The sequence below is a fragment of the Phyllostomus discolor genome, chromosome 12, assembly GCF_004126475.2.
Source record: "Phyllostomus discolor isolate MPI-MPIP mPhyDis1 chromosome 12, mPhyDis1.pri.v3, whole genome shotgun sequence".
Classification (NCBI taxonomy): Eukaryota; Metazoa; Chordata; class Mammalia; order Chiroptera; family Phyllostomidae; genus Phyllostomus; species Phyllostomus discolor.
This window is the reverse complement of record NC_040914.2, coordinates 5,187,482-5,213,829: the sequence shown is the minus strand read 5'-3', so window position 1 is coordinate 5,213,829 and position 26,348 is coordinate 5,187,482. Positions and strand designations below refer to the sequence as shown.

Sequence of the window (26,348 nt, the reverse complement as noted above, 5' to 3'; positions counted from 1 at the left end):
TAAAGCTTTTGTTTATTGGGGTTTTTTCCATCATCGATTTGATTTTGTTAGTAATTATTAGTCTGTTCAGATTTTCTGTCTCTTCCTGATTCACCCTTGGAAGATTACACATGTCTAGGAATTTATCCATTTCTCCTTGGTTGTCCAATTTGTTGGTGTATAATAGTTCATAGTATTTACTTATAATCCTTTTTATTTCCATTGTGTCAGTTTTCACTTCTCTTTCATTCCTGCTTTTATTTATTTGGGCCCTCTCTATTTTTTTTTTTGATGAGTCTCTTTAAAGGTTTATCAGTTTTATTTCTGTTTTCATTGAACCAGCTCTTGGTGTTATTGATCTTTTCTATTGTTGTTTTTAACTTTATTTCTACTTTGATCTTTATTATTTTCATTCTTCTACTCATGTGGGCCTTTGTTTATTCTTCCTTTTCTAGTTCTTGTGTTAGGTTACATTGTTTATTTGAAATTTTTCCTTTTTTGATGTATGCTTGTTTTGCTGTACATTTTTCTCTTAGAAATGCATTGGCTGTATCTCACGTATTCGTGGTGATTGTTTTTATTTTATTTTCCTCAAGCTATCTTTGGACTTCTTCCTTGATCTTGTTGTTAACTTGTTCATTGTTCAGTAGCATGTCATTTAGCCTCCACATGTTTGTTTTTCAGTTTTTTTTTTCTTTTAGTTTCTGGTTTCTTACCATTGTCTTTGGGAAAGATGTGTGATATGATGGAATCTTCTAAATTTAATGACTATTGCTTTGTGGCCTAATGTGATCTATCCTGGAGAATGTCTCATGTGTACTTTAAAATAATATATATTCTGATACTTTGGGGTGAAATGTTTTAAAATTATCAATTAAATCCATCTGGACTAATGTATCATTTAAGACCACTGTTTCCTTTTTTATTTTTTCTTCTGTCTGGATGATCTCTTCATTAATGTTATTGGGGGTGTTAAAGTCCCTAGTATGACTGTATTACTGTTGATTTCTTTATTTATATCCATCAACATTTACTTTATATATTTAGGTACTCTTATGTTGGGTGACTACATGTTTACAAGGGTTATATCCTTTTCTTGGATTGATCCCTTTATCATTATGAAAATCCCTACTAATCAGGAGTGTCCAAACTTTTGGCATCTCTGGGCCATGCTGGAAGAAGAAGAGTTGTCTTGGGTCACACATTAAATACACAAACACTAATGAAAACTGATGAGAAAAAAAAAGGTTTTAAGTAAATTTATGATTCTGTGTTGGGCCGCATCTATAACCATCCTGGGCCACATGTGGCCCATGGGCTGTGAGTTGGATATCCCTCCAGGCCTACTTTGTCTCTTTATAGCTTTTGTTTTAAAGTCTATTTTGTCTGATATAAGCATGGCTACCCCAGCCTTTTTCAGTTTCCATTTGCGTGAAATTTTTTTTCTGACCACTTACTCACAGTCTATGTTTGTCTTTCAGTGTGGATTGTGTCTATTATAGGCCAAATAAAAATGCATGTTTTTTTTTATCCATTAAGCCACCCTATCTTTTCACTAGAACATTTAGTCTATTTATATTTAAAGTCATTATTGATAATTATGCAATTATTACTATTTTTAAAATTCTATTCTGCTTGTTTTGTACTTCTCTGTTCCTTTTTTTCCCTCTTCTCTTGTGTGTTGATGACTTTCTATAGTGCGATGTTTGGATTCTTTCTCTTTAATTTTTGTGTGTCTCCCATATATTTTTGGTTTATGGTTACCATGTGCTTCACATATATACCAAACTGTGTTTATAGCAGTTTATTATAAGCTGATGTTCAGTTAAGTGTGAACATATTTTGTAATCACTACAATGTTTACTGATGCCTTCCTTGTTATGTTTTTGTAATTTTCTTTTTTACTTTTGTTTGTGTGTTTGTGTTCATCCTTTAATTTATTGTTGAAATCCCTTTAATGTTTCTTGTAATACTGGTTCAATGTTGATCATCCTTAGCTTTTTCTTGTATGGGAAACTCTTTCTCTCTTCTTCAATTTAAATGATAGCCTTGTTGGTTAGAATACTCTTGGTTGTAGGTCCTTGCTTCTCATCACTTTCGGTATTTCACTCTATTCCATTATGGCTTGCAAAGTTTTTGTTGAGAAATCAGCTGACAGTCTTATGGGAGCTTTCTTGTAGGTAACTAACTGCTTATCTTTTGCTACTTGCAGGATTCTTTCTTTGTACCTTTGGCATTTTAATTATGATGTGTCTTGGTGTAGGCCTCTTTGGGTTCATCTTGTTTATGCTTGTCTATGCTTCCTGAAATTGTATGTCTGTTTTCTTTCTTTCTTTCTTTCTTTTTTTTTTTTTTTTTTGTATGTCTGTTTTCTTAGCCTGGTAGGAAAGTTTTCACTTATTTTTCCTATAAATAGGTTTTTAATCCCTTTTTCTCTACTTTTCTCTTTCTGGTACCCTTATGGTGTCGGTACTCTTTATATTTTCCCTGAGGTCTCTTAAACTATTCTCATTTTTAAAACTTAGCCTTTCTTTTTGTTATTTGTTCGTTCCAATTAGGTGTTTTCTGCTACCCTGTCTTTAAGATTTCTGCTTCAGTCCTTGGCTTCCTCTGTTTGGCCATTGATATTTTCTAACGTAATCTTCATTTTAGTTGTTATATTCTTCATACTGACTCATTCTTTTGTTTTATGTTTTCTATCCTCTTTTTAATGTTCCTGTCTCTTTGTTGAAGTTCTCACTGAGTTCATCTTTTCTTTTCTTAAGTTCATTGAGCATCCTTATAACCTGTTTGAACTATGTACCTGATAGATTTCTTGTCTCATTTCATTTAGTTCTTTTTCTAGAGCTTTGTTCTGTTCTTTCATTTGGGACAAGTTTCTTTGTCTCCACATTTTGGCTGAAACTTTGTGTTTGTTTCTGTGTATTAAGTGGATGTATTGTCTCCCCATCTTGACAGAGTGACCTTATGTAGACAGCATCCTGTGGCATCTAGTGGCTCCGTCTCCTTCTTTAGCAGAGCCAGGCACTCCTTGGGTGTCCCTTGTGGGGGTTGTGTGTTCCTTCCTGTTGTGGTTGGATATCTTCTGCGAGGGTTGTGTGAGCCCTTCTGTTATCGTTGAGCCTTAGCTCAACGATGTGCTGTTGGCACATCAGTGGTTAGGGTTGGCCTTTAGTCTGTCTGGCTGTAAGGGCTTGTTGTGAATGCAGCTGACTAGTTATGTGGGAGCTGACTCCACATAGTGGTTGTTGCTTTACTGGGTCGCTGGTGACAGCTGAGTTTACTTTTTGGGTGTGTCATTTGTGCAACTGGTTGGGCAGTGCTCTGGTGTGGTTTGAAGCAGGATTCTGTGTGTGTTCATTTTGGAGCCTTTTTGGGAGGGACTTCTGTGCAGATCATCAGCCACCACTTTGTGCTGCTTGGTAGGAACTAAAAAGTGAACTGAGGCTGGTTGCTTGTTGTGCTGGGCTTCGGACCATTTGGTAGAAACCACAATATGCACTGAGGCCAGCCACCACTTGTGCCTGGTTTGTGGCTGCTTATTTGAAACTGCTTTCCATGCCAAGACTGGCCACCCTGATGACAGTCTTGGGACCGCCTGATGGGAGTTACAGTGTAAGTTCAGACCAGTTGCTGCTTCTAATAGTCTAGAGCCACTTAGCAAGAACTACAAGGCATGCTGAGGTTAGCTGCCACTTCTTTAGGATTGGTGACCTTTGTGAGATTTTGGGAAAGTTTGCAGTGTGATCTGAGGTAGGCTGATTATGTGGAGAGCCCCTTGAAGAGAAGAGGCTCAGGCTAAGAGAGTGAGTTGGGTGGAGTGGGGTCTCAGGGAATCACTAGGATGGCGCAAATGGTTTTAGGCAGGTTAATGGAGAGCACAGATTTGGCCTCCACCTGCCTGCACTGGGCTGGCTGGGTGGAGGAAGGATCAGCAAAGGAACAGTGGTGCTTGTCAGTGCTTGTCCACAGAGACAGTTGCCCCAACCCCTGCTCCTCCAGCCCTCTTCATGAAATTCGTGAATTCTGATAGTCCCTGCATGTCCCTGGAGCTTTCTCAGCTGTCCTCACTGCGCTCAAGTGAGTCTGTGCATGGTCCCTTTTAGACCTGTGCCTTGTTCTTTTGCAGCCCTCATTCATTCTATGATGCAATGCACACTGGTTTTCACAGCTAAAAGTTATGGGGACTTCTCTTCCCTGCATAGGTTCCCTAGACTGGAGAGCCAGGTATAGGTCTGGGACTCCTAACTCCTCAGGGTGGACCTTCACAACTCAGTGACCCTTCCTGGTTTTAAAAGATTTTATTTATTTATTTTTAGAGAGAGGGGAAGGAAGAACAAGAAAGAGAGAAACACCAATGTGTGTTTGCCTCATGCGCTCCTACTGGCGACCTGACCCGCAACCCAGGCATGTGCCCTGTCTGGGAATCCAACCAGTGACCCTTTGATTCTCAGGCTAGCACTCAATCCACTGAGCCACACCAGCCAGGGCTCTTTCTGATTTTAAAGCGACCCACCATAGGTGTGGGTCCTCTGTTCTGTATCTCTGCTCCTCCTATCAGCCTCAGCTTGGCTTTTTCTTTATAATTTTATATATGAAATTTGTCCAACTAATTTTCAGGTGGTTCTCATTGATGGTTGTTCTATAATTTAGTTATAATTTGATATGGTCATGGGAGGAGGGAGCATAGTTTACCTATTCTGCCATCTTGACCGGGAGTCTCTAGGTTTACAGCTTCATGATATGACATCTGTATATTCTGTTATGTACTCAGGAAGCGAAATCAGGTTTTTTGCAGTTACCATGTATTTGACCGTCTTTACAATCTTTATTCTCCTCCCATCCCTCTGCTCCCAGGTGATCACCATTCTGTTATCTGTGTATATGGGTTGTTTTTTTATTTGTTGCTTTTCTATACATCCCACATATGAGTAAAATCCTATGGTATTGTCCATTTACATCTCATTTATTTCACTTAGGATAATACTTTCAAGATCTATTCATATTGTCACAAATGGCAATTTTTCATTTTTTTCTTATAGTTAAGTAGTATTCCCTTCGATATATATACCATATCTTCTTTATCCATTCATCCAGTGAAGGACACTTGGGTTTTTTTCCCCTGTTTTTTAACTATATTTTTTATTTTTTATTGTTGTTCAAGTACACTTTTCCCCCCACCCCTCCACACAACCCTAGCTCTCCTTACCTCCTTCCCCTGTTTCCACCCCACCTTGTTATTGTCCATGTGTCCTTTATAATTGTTCCTATAAACCCTTCACCCTTTTCCCCCATTATCCCCTTCCCTCCCCTCTGGTCACTGTCAGCCTATTGTCATTTTCAGTGTCTTTGATTATATTTTGCTTGCTTGTCTGTTTTATTGATTAGATTCCTCTTAAATGTGAGATCATATGGTATTTGTCTTTCGCTGCCTGGTTTATTTCACTTAGCATAATGCTCTCCAGTTCCATCCATGCCTTTGCAAAGGGTAGGAGCTCCTTTTTTCTTTCTGCTGTGTAAAATTCCATTGTGTAAATGTACCATAGTTTTCTGATCCATTCATTTACTGATGGTCACTTAGGTTGCTTCTAGCACTTGCCTATTGTAAATTGTGCTGCTATGAACATTGGGGTGCATAGGTTCTTTTGGATTGGTGTTTCAGGGTTCTTAGGATATAATCCTAGTAGTGGAATTGTCAGGTTAAAAGGCAATTCATTTTTAGTTTTTCGAGGAAATTCCATACTGTTCTCCATAATTGTGGAACCAGTCTGCATTCCCACCAATAGTGCACTAGGGTTCCTTTTTCTTCACAAACTCTCCAACACTTGTTTATTGCTTTTTTGGTGATGGCCATTCTTAGTGTGAAGTGGTATCTTATTGTGTTTTTAATTTGCATTTCTCTGATGGGTAGTGATGCTGAGCATTTTTTCATATGTCTCTGGGCCCTCTGTATGTCCTCCTTGGAGAAGTGTCTGTTCAGGTCTTTTGCCCATTTTTAAATTGGGTTGTTTGTCTTCCTGGAGTGGAGTCATGTGAGTTCTTTGTATATTTTGGAGATCAACCCTTGTCTGAGGTATCATTGGCAAATATGTTTTCCCATATGGTTGGTTCTCTTTTAATTTTGATACTGTTTTCTTTATATCAGAAGCTTTATATTTTGCAGAAGCTTTATATTTTGATGAGACCCCATTTGTTTATTCTTTCCTTTATGTCCTTTGCTCTAGGGGACATATCAGTGAAAATATTGCTGCGTGGAATATCTGAGATTTTCCTGCCCATTTTTTCCTCTCCAACTTCTGTGGTGTCATGACTTATATTTAAGTCTTTTATCCACCTTGAATTATTTTTGTGTATGGTGTAAGTTGGTGATGGTTTCATTTCTTTGCATGTAGCTGTCCAGATGTCCCAACACCATTTGTTGAAGAGGCTATTATTACTCCACTTTATGCTGCTGCCCCCTTTGTCGAATATTAACTGACCAGAGAGACTTGGGTTTATTTCTTGGCTCTCTGTTCATTTTCTTTGGTCTTTGTGTCTGTTCTTATGCTGGTACCAGACTGCTGTTTTTGTTTTTTGGGGTTCTTTTGTTTTTGTTTTTGTTTTTTACAGTGGTGTTGTAATCCACTTTGATATCAGGTATTGTGATCCCTCCTACTTCATTCTTCTTTCTCAAAATTGCTGTAGCTATTTAGGGTCATTTATGGTTCCATATAAATTTTTGAAGTGTTTTTTCCATATCTGTGAAATAGGGCATTGTTATCTTAATGGGGATTGCACTGAATATATAAATTTCTTTGGGTACTGTGGACATTTTGATGATGGTAATTCTTCAGATCCATGAACATGATACAAACTTCTATTTGTGTCTTTCTTAATTTCTTCAGTGTTTGTATACTTTTCTGATTATGGGTCTTTCACCTCCTTGGTTAGGTTATTCCTAGGTGCTTCATTTTTCTTGTTGCTGTATATCAAATGGGATTTTTTTTCCCGATTTGTTTTTGGTATTTTATTGATAGTGTACACAAATGCCTTTGATTTCTGAATATTGACTTTGTATCCTGCTGTTTTGCCAAATTCACTTATTAGGTGGAGTAGTTTTTTGGTGGAGTCTATAGGATTTTCTATGTACACTATCAATGGCAGTTTTGCTTTCTCCTACCCAATTTGGGTGCCTTTTTTTTTTTTTTGGTCTGATTGCTGTGGCTAGGATTTCCAATACTATGTTGGACAGGAATGGTGAAAGCGGACATCGTTGTCTTATTTCTGATCTTAGTGTGAAAGCTCTAAGTTTTTGACCATTGAATATGATGTTGATTGTAGGTCTCTCATATATGGCCTTTATTAGGTTGAGGAATGCTCCCTCTATTCCTACTTTGCTAAGTGTTTTTATCATAAATTCATGCTATACCTTATCAAATGCTTTTTCTGCATCTGTTGATACTTTCATGTAATTTTTGTCTTTGGTTTTGCTTATGTGATGTATTATGTTTATTGATTTGTGAATAGTGTGCTATCCTTGCATCCCTGAGATGAATCCCACTGGATCATGGTGTGTGATCTTTTTAATGTATTGCTGGATGTGGCTTGCCAATATTTTGTTGAGGATTTTAGCGTGTATATTCATCAGCAATATTGGCCTGTAGTTTTCTTTCTTTGTTGTGTCTTTATCTGGTTTTGGGATTAAGATGATGCTGGCTTCATAAAAAGAGTTTCAGACTCTTCCATCTTCTTGGGTATGTTGGAATAGTCTGTTAGCTCTTCCTTAAAGGGTAGGGGTTAGCTCTTCCTTAAATTCTTAGTAAAAAACTCCTGTGAAACTCTCCTGTCCAGGCTTTTGTGTGTTGGGAGTTTTTTGATTACTACTTTGATTTCATCAGCTATTATAGGTGTATTCAGGCTTTCTGCTTCTCCTTCATTCAGTCTTGGAAGATTTTTTTTTTTCTAGAAATTTGTCCATTTCACCTAGGTTTTCAAATTTCTTGGCATATAGTTCTTCATAGCAATTTTTTACAGTCTTTTGTAGTTCTGTGGTATCAGTTGTAAACCCCCCTCTTTCATTTCTGATTGTGTTTATTTGGGTCCTCTCTCTTTTATTTTTCTTGATGGGTCTGCTTAAAGGCTTGTCGATTTTGTTTATCTTTTCAGAGAACCATTTCTTGGATTTATTGATCCTTAGAATTGTGCTTTTAGTCTCTATGTTGTTTAATTCTACTTATATCTTGGTTATTTCCTTCCTTCTACTTGCTCTGGGCTGTCTTTGTTGTTTTTCCTCTAGTTCTTGTAGTTGTAGGGTGAGGTTGTTTATTTGAAATGTTTCTTTTTTAGGTAGGCCTGTGTCACTATGAACTTCCCTCTCAGGACTGCCTCCGCTGTGTCCCATAGGTTTAGATTGTTGTGAGTTCATTTTCATTAGTTTCCAGAAATGTTTTTATTTCTTCCTTGATCTCATTATTAACCCATTCATTGTTTAATAGCATACTATTCAATTTCCATTAGTTTGATGTTTTTTTTTTCCTTGAAGTTGGTTTCTAGCTTTAGTCCCTTGAGGTCAGAGAAAGTGTTTGTTATTATTTCAATTTTCTTGATTTTGTTGAGGCTTGTTTTGTGTCCTATCATGTGGTCTAGCTTTTAAAATGTTCCTGTTGAACTACTATAAAGGACACATGGACAAAACCAAGGGGTGAGTGGAAACAAGGGAGGGAGGTGGGTTTGGCTGTGGTGTGGTATGATGTATTGGTGGGAGGAAAATGCAGACAACTGTAATTGAACAGTAATAAAATAATTTTAAAAAAGAAAATGTTCTATGTGCATTTGAAAAGAATGTGTATTGCTTCTTTGGGATGAAAGGTTCTATATAGATCAGTTAAGTCAATTTGATCTAGGATATTATTCAATGCCACAATATCTTTGTTGATATTTTGTTTGGAAGATCTATCCATTTTTGACAGTGGGGTGTTAAAATCCCCTACTATAATTGTATTGTCAATATATTTCTTGACGTCCTCTAACATTTTCTTTATATATTTGGGTACTGCTATGTTGGGTGCATATATTTACAATGTTTATGTCTTCTTGATGGAGTCTTCCCTTGAGTATTATGAAGTGACCTTCTGGGTCTCTTTTTATGGCCCTTGTTTTGAAGTCTCTTTTGTCTGGTATGAGTATTGCTACCCTGGCTTTCTTTTCCTGTTCATTTGCTTGGAATATTTGTTTCTAGTCCTTTGCTTTCAGCCTGTGTAGGTCTTTTGTTCTGAGGTGGGTCTGTTGTAGGAAGCATATGTGTGGGTCATGTTTTCTCATCCATTCAGCTATTCTATATCTTTTGATTGAAGTATTTACCAGTAATTCATTTACATTTAAGGTTATTATTGATAGGTACTTATTCGATGCCATTTTACTTCCTTCGTACCTGTGTTCCTCTCTCTCTCTCTCAATCTTTCTTCTTGTTCTTAAAGTATACCCTTTAGCTTCTCTTGCAGTGCTGCTTTGGTGGAGGTGTATTCTTTGAGGCTTCTTTTGTCTGGGAAACTCCTTATTTGGCCTTCCATTTTAATTGAGCACCTTGCTGGATAGAATAGTCTCAGTTGCAGGCCTTTGGTTTTCGTTACTTGGAATATTTCTTGCCATTTCCTTCTGACTTGCAGTGCTTCCATTGAGAAGTCAGCTGCTAGTCTTATTGGGACTGCCTTGTATGTTACTTCCTGTTTCTCCCTTGCTGCCTTTAAGATTCTCTCTTTGTCTTGGAATTTTGCCATATTAATTATGATGTGTCTTGAGTGGGCCTCTTTGGGTTCCTCTTGATTGGGACCCTCTGAGCTTCCTGGATTTATGTGACTTTTTCTCTCACCAAATTAGGGAACTTTTTCATCATTACTTTTTTAAACAGGTTTTCTATCCCTTGCTCTTCTTCTCCTTCTGGTATCTCTATTATATGGATATTATTACATTTCATGTTGTTACTCAGTTCCCTTAATACCTCTTCATTCTTTGTGAGTCTTTTTTCCTTTTCTTGCTCTTTTTCTGGGTGTTTTTTTCTACCTTGTCCTACAGCTGTGCTTCTTCTGTCCTGCTTTTGATTCCTTCTACTGTGTTCTTCAATTCAGAAATTATATTATTTTTTTCCTGTTGGCTCTTGTTGATAGTTTCTATTTCCTTTTTCATGTTGATAGAGTTTGAAGTGAGTTCATCATAGTTTCCCTGTAGTTTTTGGTATTTCTCTGTGATCTCATTGATCTTTCTTATAACCATTGCTTTGAAGTCAATGTTTGATAGCTTTGCCTCTATTTCATTTAGCATTCTTTGTGAGGCTTCCTCCTTTCATTTCATTTGGGGTTTGTTTCTTTGTCTTCTCATTGTTTGTGAGATTCTTCTTGTTAACTCTGCTTCTTAAATTCATCTGCTGACTCCCTGCATTTGTGGTGTGAACTTCCATGGTAGGAGACCTGTTAGACTCAGTGGTGCAGTCTCCTTAATCTCCCGATCTTGCTACTCTCGGGTCGTCATTTATGTTGGTTCTCTGGATATAATTGGGTTTGATTGTCATTGGGTCTTTCTTTGATGGGTCCTTCCCTCCAGCTGGTTAACTGAGGGTCACTCTTCTCACCACGTCTTGTATGTTGTCAGCACCATTTACTGAAGAGAATTTTTTTCTGTTGTACATCTTTGGCTCCTTGTTCAGCATTTATTTGCCTATCTACATGTGGGGTGGTTGGCTCTCATTTTTATTCCATTGGTCCGTAGTCTATTTTTCAGCCAATATTATAGTGTTTTGATACTATAGCTTTGCAGTATAGTTTGAAATCAGTGAGTATGATACCTCCAGCTTTGTTCTTTATCTCAGGATTGCTTTGGCTAATCTGGATCTTTTGTGGTTCCATATAAATTTGAGGATATTTTGTTCTGTTCCTGTGAAAAATGCCATTGGGATTGCATTAAATCTGTATATTGCTTTAGGTAATAATACCATTTTAACAGTGTTACAGTCCATGAACACAGAATATCTTTCCATTTGTGTGTGTGTTTTAAGTTTCTTTCATCAATATCTTGTAGTTTTGAGTGTACTGGTCCTTCATTAACATTTTTTGCTGATGTATTTTATTCTTTTTGTTGCAATTTTAAATGGGACTGTTTTCTTTATTTCTTTTTCTGGTATTGTATTCTTGGTATATAGGAAAAGAAGAGATTTTGTACATTGATTTTGTAATTTGAAACTCTTACCGTGTTTGCTTATTGTTTCTAAGTTTTTTGATGGGGACTTTAGTGTTGTCTATACATTGAATCATATTGTCTGCAGATAGTGACAGTTTTATGGGTTTTTTTTCCCAATTTGAATACCTTTTATTGTTTTCTTTTGCCCAGTTGCTCTGGATATGCCTCCCATTTCTCTGCTGAATAACACTGGTGAGAGTGGGCATCCTTGTCTTGTTTGTGATCTTAGAGGAAATGCTTTTAGTTTTTACCATTGAGTATGTTAGCTGAGAGGGTTTGTCATAAATGACCTTTGTAATGTTACAATAACTTCTATACTCATTTTATTGAGAGTTTAAATCATAAATGTATGTAATAGCTTGTCAAATGCTTTTTCTGTTTTTAAGATTTTATTTATTTTTAAAGAGAAAGGAAGGGAGGGAGAAGGAGAGGGAGAAAAACATTGTTGTGTCAGAGAAACATTGATCAGTTGCCTCTTGCAAAACCCAGCAGGGGACCTGGCCCACAACTGAGGCATGTGCCTTGACCAGGAATAGAAATGGCTTTGTGGGACAACACCCAAAGCACTCAACCACTCGGGTCAGGGCCAAATGATTTTTCTTCCTCTATTGATATGATGATATCATTTTCATCTTTTATTTTCTTAATGCACATTGATTGATTTTAGGATGGTGAACCAACTGCCTGTGCATCCTGGAATGACCTCCTCCTGAATGTTGTGTATGATCCTTTTAATGTATTGTTCTTTTCCATTTGTTTAAGATCTTTGCATTTATGTTCATCAATGATATTGGCATGCAGTTTATTTTTGTGTGTATGGTTGTTGTCTGGTTTTAGTATCAGGGCAATGGGTAATGTTGGCCTTGTAAAATGCATTAGGAAGTATTGCCTCTTCAGTTTTTTGGAAGATATTAGGAAGGATTATTAAATGTTCTTTGAGTTTGATAAGATTTACCAGTAAAGCCATATGGTCCTGGGCTTTTGGTTTAGAGGGAGGTTTTTGATTACTGTTTCAGTTTCCTTGCTAGTGGTTGATCTAGTTAGGCTTTCACATTCTTCATGATTCAGTCTCAGGAGGTTGTATATTTCTAAGAATTTGTCACTTATTCGAGGTTGTGGAATTTGGTGGTGTATAGCCTTTCATAGTATTCTTGTGTGGTCCTTTGTATTTCAGTGGTGTTTGTTGTAACTTATCTATCATTTCTGGTTTTATTTTTGGTTTTGGTAGAAGAGCTCTCTTGTAATTCAGGTCTTGTGGTGATAAATTCTCTCAGCTTTTGCTTGTCTGGAAAATATTTTATATCTCCTTCATATGTAAAGGATGACTTTGCTGGATATGGTGTCTTTGCCTGATGGTTTCTCTTTTGCAATATTTTGAATATTTCTTTTCATTCTCTCTTGACTTGCAATGTTAGAAATAGAAAATCTGATGATACTCTCTCTAGTGGACTTTCCTTGGTAAGTTACAGTCTTTCTTCCCCTGGCTACTTTGAGAATACTTTGTCATTAATTTCTGACTATTTGAATAATATGTGTCTTGGAGAAGGACCTTTTGTGTTGATATAATTAGGTGATTTGTTAGCTTCCCTTATTTTAAAGTCCAGTACTTTCCATAGGCTTGGGAATTTCCATCAATATTGTTTTTTGGAGTAGGCTCTCTGTTCCTTTCTCCCTCTCTTTTGTTCTTCTACCCATTATTCTTATATTGTTCTTTTAATGCAATCAGATAGTCATCATAGAGTTTTTAAAAATTTTTTAAACTCTTTATCTCTTCTTCCTTGGTCATTTCTACATTTCCATCTTTGAGCTTGCTAATGCTCACTTCTTGTTTTTGCTATTTCTAATGCTCTCTAATGTATTCCTCATCTCATTTATTGATTTATTTAGCTCCGGAATTTGTTTTTTTATAGTTTCAGTATCTTTGGTAAATTACTCTTTTTGTTTATTAATTGTGTTCCTGAGCTCATTGAACAGCTTTTCTGAGTTTTCTTGTACCTCACTGAGTTTCTTCATAGCTGCCATCTTGAGTTAACTGTCATTTAAATCACATTCTTCCATGACTGAGTTTGATTTACTAAAGACTTTTTATTTTGTTTTTGATGCTCCCAGGTTACTTTGGTTTTTCATGGTACTTAGTGGATTGTGCATGTGTCTGTACATCTGAGGTAGTTTAAATATTGTTTTACTCTGTACATTTTAGCAGGTTGATAGGTAGGGTACTTTCTCTTGTTTTCCAATAGAAGGTGCTATAGCACAGCTTTTGCTTTCTATCACCTGCACTTTTTGCACCTCTGGGATTACTGCTTTGGTTAAGGAAAATGTCATGTAACCACCAGTTTGGTGGGCGTCCCCTCTTTTACAGGCTTGCCTCGGTTACAGGACACCATTATGTGGAGGAATGTGGTGAACAGTAGAGAATTGGTTTTGTGAGCTCACAGCACTACTTCCTTTTTAAATAATGGCCACTGACCCCACTGTGTTTTTGATGTCTTCACTGTCTGCAGTGGCTCTGCCACGATTGTCTTGTCCTCCCTCTCATTCCACACTCTCTCATCATTCCAGTGTGCCTTCAGAGATACTGATATATGGATCTTTCAGGTGTGGGGGTTTGTTGAGCAGGGGATCCTTTGTTAAGCTATAGTTGTCTGATTTGTAAATTTAAGGGGAGTAACCAAATAACATTTTTTAAGTTTTGAAAAATAAATGTAAAGCAACCTTTTCTTTCCTTCTCTTCTTTTCTTATTTGTATCCAAAGACTCCCTCAACCTCATCAAATCCCATAGCTTTAAATGTCATCTATATGTTGCTGACTCCTAAATTTACATATTTAATATCTTTTTAGAACTCCATATTTGAACATATACTTGTCTACTCAACATCTTTTTTATATCAAATAATTCAAAACCAAATTCTTGATACTTTCTCCCAAATTTGCTTCTCTGTAAGCAACACATTCATTGCTCTAGGTGTTCAGGTAGAACACTTGATTTCCTCGACTTCTCTTTGTCATATTACATGTTCAATCCAATGATATCTCACATCTCACTTTCTCCACCTCTTTCTCCATAATCATCTTGTCTGAGCCATATGGATTATTTCTGTAGCCTCCTAACTTCTATCTACCCAGCTTTTGTACTTTCCCATTATCTGTTATCTTTTAATTTTAATGAAAATCCAAATGATTCATTTTTAAACAAAAATCGAATCTTTTCATGCTGCTTTTTATAACCCTCCAATGGCTTCTCTTCTGAGAGTAAAAGTCATTTTTTTTAAATGGCCAAAACTAAGATTTCTCTTGTCATTTATCTTAGAGACTAGAGGATTTTTTTTTCATTCATGTAAACTATACGCCCAATTTTGTGAAGTTTTTTTCTTAATCCCTGACCTATTGTTGGTCCATTTTTTAAAAAATTATTGTACTTTTCCCATTACCATTTAACCCCCTTATCCCCCCAGACCCCTGAAATCACCACACTGTTGTACATGCCCATGAGTCTTTTTTTCCTTCTTGCTCAATCTCTCCACCCCCTAACCTCCCCTGTCCCAATAGCTCTCATCCCGCTTTCTGTATCTATGAATCTCTCTCTGTTTTGCTTGTCAGTTCAGTTTGTTCATCAGATTTCACATATAAGTGAAATCATACTGTATTGCCTTTCACTGACTGGCTTATTTCACTTTTTTAGATCATTTAAGGTAAGCAGTTGAAGACTGTAAATGTCCTGAGGTTATGCTGGTTTTATTTTTTTTAATTATATTTTATTGGTTATGTTACTACAATTGTCCTGATTTTTTCCTCCTTTACCCCGCACCCCCTACTCCCTCAGGCAATCCCCCCACCATTGTTCACGTCCATTGGTCATGTGTGTAAGTTCTTTGGCTACTCCATTTCGTATACTGTACTTTATGTCCCCATGGTTATTCTGTGACTACTTATTTGTACTTTTTAATCCCCTCACCTCTTCACCGATTTCTTCACACCTCCCTCCCACCTGGCAACCATCAAAATGCCCTTTGTATCCATGATTCTGTCTGTGTTCTTCTTGTTTGCTTAGTTTGTTTTTTAGATTTAGATTAGTTTGTTGATATGTGTGTGTTTTTTGCCATTTTATTGTTTTAAAGCATGTTTACTATTTTAGTTTTTGATTCTTGTTTCATTGTGAATCTTCTTTACTTTCTTTTAAATTTTACATATTTTAGAATATTATGTTTTATTCAATATATTGGTGTTCTTCAGGCAATCTGATGCACTATCTACATATAAAGTGTATCCACTGTCACAGTCATAATGTACAACAGTTCCATTACACTCTCAAATTCCTTCATGCTGTCCTCTTGTTGTCAACTCCTCCCCCTCACCAGCCTATAGAAAATTGACATATTTCCTATCCCTATTGTTTTGTCTTTTCCAGAATGTCATGTAAGTGGAATCAAAATATATATTCTTGGGGTCTGGTATTTTTCACTTAATAAAATATATTTAAGATTATCCATATTGTTGCATGAATCATTAGTTTGTTTCTGTTTATTGCTGAATAATGTTCCATTGTATGGAAATATCAAAGTTTATTGATTCATTCGCCTTTTGAGTAACATCTGGGTTTTTACTTCTGGGCAATTATGAATAAAGCTGCTGTAATCTTTGTTGTATAGATGTTTGGACACAAGTATAAATACCTATGATTATGACTGCTAGATTGTATGTGAAGTGTGTGGTTAACTTTATTATAAAAGACAACCTACCAAACTGTTTTTCATCATGGGCGCAGTTTTTCATTCCCATTAGCAGTGTATGAGACTTTTTTGTTCTTTTTTATATTTCCACCCAACATCTTTTTTAACATAGAATTTCTTGAACTTTATTACTCCAGACTCCTTCCATTATGGTCAGTAATTGCTTTTTTCCTTTTCTCCTTCATCCCAAACATTATATACGATTACAGAAGCTTTTCTTTATGTCTTTGACCTGTATCAATGCCTCAGAAATTACAAAGATATTCTTCTTGGATGAACAAATAAATTGGCCTTGGATAAGAAAGTAAATAGGAGAAGATAATGAGACAGGGTGTAAAGAAACAAAAGAGACTGAGAAGTAATGATCAATGAAAGCAACTTGCTATTCTGGTTGAAAGAATAGGGAGAACTAAAGAAGATAACCAAGGCTAGTATCTAAGAAGCATTATGCATGAGGGAAAGCAATTGGTGAGGTATTTATACTTTTCTTTTTTTCTTCATTTCCACTTTAGATTTACTATGGGTGTACTTTTATTTCCCTTTGTTAGGAGGTATTGAGGAAACCACAGATGAACAGTTTCTAATTAATTTACCATGAGGGTGAGGAAAGGTTTACTATAGAAGAACAACACAAGAGTATGTAGGAGTAATAGACTGTTGGGTATCATTACTGTGGTGGTAGGTACATGACTTCATTCCTTATAGGGCTGTTTCTTTTATCTGTTTTCTCTTGTTTTTCAATTATTTTTGTACCTTCACATAGTTATTTGTTGAGTGCTCTATATTAGAAATAAAAATTACAAAATTATTTAGAAGACTTGGATTTCATTCATCTTCAATGAAGATTTAGGTTTGCTTATGGAAAGCAATTTTGAATTATTTTAATCCAAATTTCTGGGTTTGAAATCATTCAAATATGATTTAACTACAGACTCTGTCCAGAGTGGTCTACTGTTTCTCCCTTGTTTTTCATGGTAGCCCTGAGAGTTCCCATCCCAATGTATGGAGAATTAATGTTGGGTCCTATGCTACAGTTATTGTTGCCCAAGCTCTATGAAATAAATGGTCTAAAACACTGCCTAGTTTCTTCACTTCTCAGTTGCCTTTTCCAGATTATAAGACTTCCTTCAGGGGACAAGTAACCACCAAATGTTTAGGTTTTTTCATCTGAGTTTTCATATTTTTCAACTTTTAGCCCATTAATTCTTTATTTCAATATTAACTTTTTAATGTTTTCAGTCAGGTACCTTTTATATTTTGTCCAATTTGTGTAATTACTCTCATCTGGAAGGTTAGTCTAAAGTATTTAGCCTTCTGTTACCAGAAATGGGTGTTTAAAATTCAGGAACTTATATTTAAATTGAAACCTAAAGGATGAGAATAACTGTATAGAGTATCTAATATAGAGCAGTTCAAAGATGTGGAACCAGCTCTAACTAGTCGTAAGTTCCGATTGGATGTATGACTTTTTTGGAGCTAAAAGAAATCGAGTATGTTTGGAAAATAGCAAAGCAGAAAAGATTCATGGGGAAATCAGATACATAAGTAGGGACCAGACTATGAAGGGCTTTGAAGGGCTTTGTCAAAGTCATGAAAACCATTTGGATTTTATTCTAAATTTAATTTGAAAGTCATTTAAAAGTTCCAGTCAGAGATAGCAAATCACAATCTGAATCTGAATGAGAATCAGTTGGTGGAATATATTAAAACTAAAGATTTTCACAATCTTTTTCTGATTCACTAGATTCAGATCCAGTTAGTCTGGTGTGTTATCTGGGTATCTTTAATTTTAACAAACTTCCCAGGTGATTTTGATTCCCACCAAAGTTTGAGATTCACTGACTTAAAAAAAAATTGCTTAATCTCTCCCCTTATCTTCTCAGATTTTTCATTATTCTCTCATCTCCTATGTACCTTTTTTACATGTTAATATATGAGGTCATTCTTAGCTGATATTTTTTTCAAATTCTAGGTATTTGAAAAATATTACTGCATCACGAAATTAGTGAACTTTGATTATGCATGTTTATGTGTGTGAGAGAGAAAACTAGAATAGAAAGCAGATAGGTATTGCTTTATGCAACTATAAATGTTGCAGACTGTGATGTGAAAAGTAACTAGGTATTACTATAGGTCATAGTAAACAACATTTATAAACATAATGTAGTCCATATATTTTTCATGGGTATAATTTCCCTATATGCATTTTTTCCTATGTAGTCCTTTTTACTATTGAAGTTCTACTTCTGAAATGACAACTAACATTTTTTATTGGTTTTTATCTTTCAGATTTGCCTTCAAGGTGTGCAAATAAATACTTACCTCCAAGAAAGGACACTTATGAAACAGAATTATCCCAATGGGAAATGAGTAACAGGCTTGAAAACTATGATCTTAAGGAGTCCAGTTCTAGAGATTATTTGAAAGTCAGAGGCACATTGGATAATCAAAAGGAATATTTCAGTCAAGTAATCATCTTATATGAAAAAATGTCCATTTTCAATCAGCATACTTACTTATCTCAATATCCCACATGTCATTTTGAGAAACCCTATAAATGTAAGGAATGTGGGAAGGCCTTTAGACGAGCTTCACACTTAACTCAACATCAGAGTACTCATACAGGTGAAAAACCCTATGAATGTAAGCAGTGTGGGAAAGCCTTTAGTCGTGATTCACAGCTCAGTCTTCATCAGAGACTTCATACTGGCGAGAAACCCTATGCATGCAAGGAATGTGGGAAAGCGTTTACTCAGAGTTCACAACTTATTTTACATTATAGAATTCATACTGGTGAAAAACCGTATAAGTGTGAACAATGTGGGAAAGCCTTTATTCGTAGTTCACAACTAACCCGACATCAAAAAGTCCATACTGGTGAAAAACCTTATGAATGTAAAGAATGTGGGAAGGCCTTTACTCAGAACTCACAACTTACTCTACACCAGAGACTTCATACTGGTGAAAAACTCTATGAATGTAAAGAATGTAGTAAGGTCTTTACTCAGCTTTCACAGCTTATTCTGCATAAGAGAATTCATACTGGTGAAAAACCCTATCAATGTAAGGAATGTGGGAAAGCTTTTATTTGTGGCTCACAGCTTTCTCAACATCAGAAAATTCATAATGGGGAAAAACCATATGAATGTAAAGAATGTGGGAAGGCCTTTATTCGTGGCTCATTACTTATGCAACATCAGAGGATTCATACTGGTGAAAAACCCTACAAATGTGAACAGTGTGGGAAAGCCTTTATCCGTGGTTCACAGCTTACTCAACATCAGAGAATTCATACCAATGAGAAGCCCTATGAATGTAAGGAATGTGGAAAGACCTTTAGTCATGGTTCACAACTTACACAACATCAGAGAATTCATACTGGTGAGAAACCCTATCAATGTAAGGAATGTGGAAAAGCTTTCAACAGAGGCTCACTCCTTACCCGGCATCAGAGAATTCATACTGGTGAGAAACCCTATGAATGTAAAGAATGTGGAAAGACCTTTAGTCGTGGCTCAGAACTTACTCAACATGAGAGAATTCACACTGGTGAGAAACCCTATGAATGTAAGGAATGTGGAAAATCCTTTATTCGTGGCTCACAGCTTACTCAACATCACAGAATTCACACTGGTGAGAAACCTTATGAATGTAAAGAATGTAGAATGGCCTTTACTCAGAGTTCACATCTTTCTCAACATCAAAGACTTCATACTGGTGAGAAACCCTATGTATGCAATGAGTGTGGGAAGGCCTTTGCTCGTGGCTTACTGCTTATACAGCATCAGAGAATTCATACAGGTGAGAAACCTTATCAGTGTAAGGAATGTGGGAAGGCCTTTATCCGTGGTTCACAGCTTACGCAACACCAGCGAATTCACACTGGAGAAAAACCCTATGAATGCAAGGAATGTGGGAAGGCTTTTAGTCATGGTTCTCAACTCACTCTACATCAAAGAATTCATACTGGTGAGAAGCCCTATGAATGCAAAGAATGTAGAAAAGCCTTCACTCAGAGCTCACACCTTTCTCGACATCAGAGAATTCACACTGGTGAGAAACCATATCAGTGTAAGGAATGTGGAAAGGCCTTTACTCGTGGCTCACAACTAACTCAACATCAGAGAATTCATATCAATGAGAAATCTTTTAAATATAAGGAAAGTGGGATAGACTTTACTTATGGTTCACAAGTTTATATATGAATTTTTTGAATCCTTGTGATTAATACAGGCAGACTTCTGTGGTCATTAATCCATTATCATCAAAGAATTCTTAAAATTTGAATATGGGGAACTTGCTTGATAAAGCTCAGCATCACTGAATTTATGTAGGGAAAGATAATGTAATCCATGTAGAAAAATCTGTCATTACTGAAAACCAATTAAACATTAACAAATTTTAATAGACAGTAATTTGTTAGTATAGTAAATATAGGAAGGACTTTAGCCATAGCATGTCTTGACTATCAGTTGCCTTCCTTTGTGACATTGATAATTAACCTCCATTTTTGTTTAATCATTTGTAAGAAAATATACCTTATCAAATTCTTGAAAGTATTGTGTGAGTTATTACATGTAAAGCTTTTAGAACAGTGCCTTAAACATATCATATCACAAATATTAGCTGTCATTATAGTGTTAGATAATTTGCATGAAAGGAGACTTATAGTGAATATTGAGAAATCTTTCATTTAACACTTAACCTCAGTTATTTGAGTGGGGGCACTGTATGCTATAATAAACATGAGAAAGCTTTCATTCAAATTTCATCCAATATACTATAAAAGGAAATTCATACTATACAAAAAAGCACTGTAAATTCAACCAGTGGATAGTTGAAGAGGTGTTAAGTGAATTGTAACAAAGTCCCCAAACTCATAATTTCTACTGTTTCTGACCACAATTTAAGAATATTATTTAGAAATGAAAAAAAAAATGGATAGCCAAAATAAATCTTTCTACTTGGAACTTTTTAAAAATTCATGTTTACAGCTTTTGATTAAACTAAAAATAAAAGCTGACATTACAGACTATTTTGCAATGAAGAAATGAGTCTGGGTCAGAGACTGCTGTTTTTCTGTCTGATGTCCATTTTCCTTCTTTACTAACAGAATTCTTGGTTGAAAACCTGTGTCAGATTCCCTTGCAGATCAACAAAGTGGAAGTGGTATTTGTATGAGTATGACATTTAAGAAATCTTTTTTTTTCCTCTCTACTTCATTTTTATCTTTTTGTTTACAATGTGAACATTTAATCTGCAGCTCTGGCAGTTTTATGGGGATTTTGAGAATGGTATTAAGGATGGTGGAGCAGAAGCACAGAACAAATATACACCTCTGCCAATTTAATGGAACAGCCATAACAACTCTGGTCTTCTTGCTTCCTGTATTTCTTTATATAAAAATGAAAATAAATTTATTTGTTGATGCAGTTGTTATTTTCTTATTAAGGCTATAAAATTTTGTATCTGGGTGTGGAGTGCTGTGGGCAAAGAAATCTCAAATGTGGCATTGCCTTAGGGCTATGGAGAAAGAATCTATGTATCTCAGACTAGAAAACTGAAGATTGTTTTTATACACAGACATTTGGTCAGACTCCTACTCTCTCTCACAAGGCATATCTTGTGCCAGTCAAGACTGTTACATTAGAAGAAATGATGGGAGTGATTCAGAATGCTGCTTGTTTTATTCAGTAATGTTTTGTGAAAAACTCAAATTAGGGTTAATTACAAGGACTGCTAACATTTAAAACAATATTGTCTTGTTAAGAGATGCAGGTGCTCAATCCAGGTTGATGGTAAATTTCAGAACCTTGATCCTTGTTGGATTCAAAACCCAAACTGGTTGTCTTTAACTGAGGCCAGTTAACAATGATTTAAAGTGGCAGCCTAAACAAGAAATGAGACCATTGCCCGTCCTTGCAAAGGCAGTGAGTTTATTAGCAGCAAAAATAATTCCTTCCCCCAAACCTACTCTTCTTATTATTATGTTTGCTATATTTCAGGCACTGTGTTAGGTGTTTGGGATATATCAATGAGCAATTCTAGCAGGAGGTGATAGAATACTACATTGTAGAGTATGTTAGAACATGTTATGGGGAAAATTCAAAAGAAGTTGAGGGGGATATGACATTTTAGGTTGCTATATGAAATAGAATAATCAGGGTAAACCATGGAGAAGGAAAGATCTGAGTCAAGATTTGAAGGGGTGAAGGAATAAATCAGTGGTTATCTAAGGGAAGAGCATTCCAGGCAGAGAAGAGGCCCTATAATGAGACGATGATAGTATATTTGGGCAACAGCGGTGAAGCTTACTTGTAAACGTTTGTGCTAGTGGGTGATTGATAAAGGAGGTCAGAGAGGTAATGAACAGCCACATCCTGTAAGTTACTGTAAGCATTTTGTATTTCACTGAAGTAAATGTGCAGCTCCTGGAGAGTGTTAAGTAGAGGACATGATCTGGTATGTTGCTGTGGTGTTTAAAAACACACAAAACTTAAGTGGTGATGAACAGGAGGCTATGGCATTAATTCAGATAAATGATGGTAGTGGCTCAGACCAGAGTGGTAACAATGGTGAGAAGTGGTTGGAGTCTACAGATACATGGTAGCTATGATGGAGGAAGCCATATTTGTGTAGGGAGTAGATGTCAGGTGTGAGAAAAATGCCCAGAGTGAGTTTGACCCAAAAGTAGGTATCGAGTAACTGGAAAGATGCTCTCATCAGCTGAGATGGGGAAAGCTGCAGTTCCATCAGGTGCGTAGGGCAGATTGGAAATTCAATTCTGAACATGCTGGGTTTGATGTGTCTTTTAGACACAAAATCACAATATTGAGTAAGCACTGGGATGATCTAGCTTGTACAGTCAAACCTTGGTTCTTGAATGACTCTCATCTTGAACAGTTTGGTTTTCAACCAAGTTGTTTGTGGGAAAAAATATCAGCTGTTAAATACAACTTTGGTTCTTGACCCAATAACCCTTTCATGCTGATACCTGTGGGAAAATGATTCTGTTTTTTAAAAAATTGCATCTCAAACTGTATTCTGAAACAAATTAAATTTCAGAACCAAGGTACTGAACTATTTGTTGTAGAGGTTATGTTAATTTGGTAGTTATTACCTATACTTATTTAAAATCATGAGGCAGAATATGATCATTAAGGACCTGAATGTAGAGAGAGAAAGGACTGACCCCACCCCCCTTAAGAGTTCAAAGATGATATCCAGCAAAGGAGAATTAGTGAAATGGAAGAAAACCCAACAGGATAGTATCACAGAAGCCAAATGAAGGTGAGGCAAAAGATGATCAATGGTATCACATAACATTTGCAGATTCTCTAATAGGCTTTTGAAATGGCTATTGGATTTAGCAATATGGAGGCTATTGTTGACCTTAAGAAAAGCAAGGACATTTTTCTTTGTTTTGGAGTAAAAGCCAAGTAAAATGAAAATTAGTAGCTGTGAGTATAGAGACGACTTTTTAGAGGCATTTTGCTGCTAAAGGGAGAGAGATGTTAATAATTTGGAGCAATAGGAATAGGAGTATGGTGTAAGGATTGGAGAATAGCGATTCTGTATGCTGATGGGAATAATCCAGTAGAAGGGGAAAATTATTTGAGGCCAAGAAGGAAGAATCACTAGAGCAATGACCTCATGCAGGTAAGACTTAACACGTGAAGTATTAGCTTTAGATGATACGGAAAGGTAATTTCTGATAATAGGATAACAGTATGGTGCAGATGCTGAAAAATGGGTACCTGAGGTGGAAGAAATCTTGGAAAGTGGTCTTTTGATTCCTTCAGTGCTTCCATGAAGTATTAAGCAAAGATATTCATGCAGGTGAATTTATAAATGTGAAATTTATGGGGGTTGAGAGGATTGGGGTTTTAAATGAAAGGTATGAAATAGTCATTAAAGTGAATTATTGATTTATTTAAAATTATTTTTTTGTCTTTTTTTTAATATTTTATTTATTTTTAGAGAGGGAAGGGAGGGAGAAAGAGAGAGAGAGAGAGAGACATCAATGTGCAGTTGCTGGGGGCCGTGGCCTGCAACCCAGGCATGTGCCCTGACTGGGAATCGAACCTGTGACACTTCGGTTCACAGCCCGCGCTCAATCCACTGAGCTACGCCAGCCAGGGCCTAAAATTATTATTTTTAATGTATTTTTTCCATTACTATTTATCCCTCCATACCCTCTTTTACCTCCATACCACCCCTTCCCCCGGTCACCACAATTTCTGTCCATGAGTGAGTTCTCTTTTCCACTTGATCCCTCTACCTCCCAAGCCTGCCAAAACTATCATTGCCCACTTTATATCTGTCTCCATTTTGCTTGTTCAGTTCATTAAATTCCATGTGAGGGAAATCACTGACTGGCTTATTTTACTTAACAGAATATTCTCCAGGACCATCCATGCTTTCACAGAGTAAAATTTTCTTCTTTTTCATAGCATAGTATTCCATTGTTTAAATGTACCATAGCTGTTTTTACTTGCTCATGTACTGGTGGACATGGGCTGTTGTAAGTAATGCTACAGTGAACATAGGGGAGTATATATTCATTCAAATTAGTGTTTGGAGTTTCTTCAGATAAATTCCCAGAAGTGGAATCACTAGGTTCTGTTTTTAATTTTGAGGTAACTCTTACTGCTTTCCACAATGTCTGCAATGATCTGCATTCCCATCAGCAGTGCAGAAGGGGTCCCCTTTCTCCACATCCTTGCCAGTGCTTGCTTCTTGATTTATTGATAATAGCCATTCTCACAGGTGTGAGGTGATACTGTGGATTTAATGTGCATTTCTCTGGTGATTAGTGATGTTGACATCTTTTCATATGTCTATTGACCATCAGTATGTTCTCTTTGGAGGAGTGTCTGTCCAGGTCCTTTGCCCATTTTTTTTTAAAGTTGGACGTGTGTGTGTGTGTGTGTGTGTGTGTGTGTGTGTGTGTTGAGTTTTAAAAGCTCTTTATACATTTTGGATATTAATCCCCTACTAGATGTATCAGCAAATATGTTTTCCCATTCAGTGGGTTGTTTTTTTCATTTTGTTGATAGTTGCCTTTGCTGTGCATACTTTTTAGTCTCATTTATTTTTTTCTTTTTATTTCCTTGCCTGAGGAGATATAGCAGAAAAATTGTTGCTACTAAGAATTTGAGATTTTACTGCCTTTGTTTTATTTCTAGGACATTTTTGCTATCAAATTTAATATTCAAGTCTTTAATCCATTTTGAGTTTTTTTTCTTTATTTTTAAATTTAATTGTTGTTCAAGTACAGTTTTCTGTCTTTTACTCCCATTTCAGCCAACCCCCCCAGCCCTCCTCACCTGCCTCCCATTTCCATCCCCCCCTAGTTTTTGTCCATGTGTCCTTTATACTTGTTCCTGTAAACCCTTCCCCTTTTCCCCTGAAATTCAAGTTCTTTTGTATTGTGTGAGGTGGTCTTTTCTTGTCCTGTCTCTTTTCTTTTCTTTTCTTTTCTTTTCTTTTCTTTTCTTTTCTTTTCTTTTCTTTTTTCTCTTCTCTTCTCTTTTCTTTTCTTTTCTTTTTTCTTTTTGTCTTCCCTTCCTTCCCTCCTTCCCTCTCTCTTTTCTTCTCTTTCTTCCTTCCTTCCTTCCTTCCTTCCTTCCTTCCTCCCTTCCTCCCTTCCTCCCTTCCTCAACTTCCTCCCTTCCCTTCCCTTCCCTTCCCTTCCCTTCCCTCCTTCCCTTCCCTTTCTTTCTCCCCCCCCCCCCCGTGGGTATCTGTCCAGTTTTCCCAACACTATTTACTAAATAAACTATCTTTATCCTATTGTATGATTTGGCCTCCTTTGTCAAATATTAATTGACTATAAAGATGTGTGTTTACTTCTGGGGTCTCTATTCTGTTCTATTGATCTATATGCCAGTACCATGCTGTTTTGTTTATTATGGACTTGTGTGACAGTTTGATGTAAGGTAGCATGATTCCAACAATTTTGTTCTTATTCTCAAGATTGCTGTTGCTATTTGGGATGTTTTGTGGTGCCATCTAAATTTTGTAATATTCTGGTTCTGTGAAATACACCATTGGTATCTTGATAGTAATTACATTAAATCTGTAGATCACTTTGGGTAGTATGGACATTTTCATTATCTTAATTCTTCCAAGCCATGAACACAGTATATACTTCAACTATTTGTATCTTCTCAAATTTTCTAGTGTCTTTTCATTTTCTCAGTTCAGGTGTTTTCCATTCTTGGTTAAATTTATTCCTAGGTATTTTATTTTTGAAGCAATTATAAATGAGATTGTTTTCTTAATTTCCTTTTCTGAGAGCTCGTTATTGGCATATAAAAATGCAACTGGTTTTCTAAATATAAATTTTATATCCTACCACTTTACTGAATTCATTTATCTGTTCTATTTGTGTGTGTGTGTGTGTGTGTGTGTGTGTGTGTGAAATC

At 36.3% G+C, this 26,348-nt stretch overlaps 1 protein-coding gene across 9 annotated transcripts in view; it reads left to right on the top strand.

Annotated features, from left to right (window-relative positions):
• Positions 1-21,863, top strand: part of LOC118496623 (zinc finger protein 420) — a 32,562-nt gene extending 10,699 nt beyond the window's left edge. For 8 of the 9 annotated variants that reach the window (XM_036012912.1, XM_036012911.1, XM_036012917.1 and 5 more), the window contains one exon: positions 18,208-21,863. In XM_036012912.1, coding sequence (XP_035868805.1) covers positions 18,208-20,123 — 1,916 coding nt within the window. In that variant the 3' untranslated portion in view covers positions 20,124-21,863. Of the gene's footprint in view, positions 1-16,152; positions 16,392-18,207 lie in introns of those variants that run through there. The other variant, XM_036012919.1, reaches the window with a different exon arrangement.
• The last annotated feature ends 4,485 nt before the right edge of the window (positions 21,864-26,348 follow it).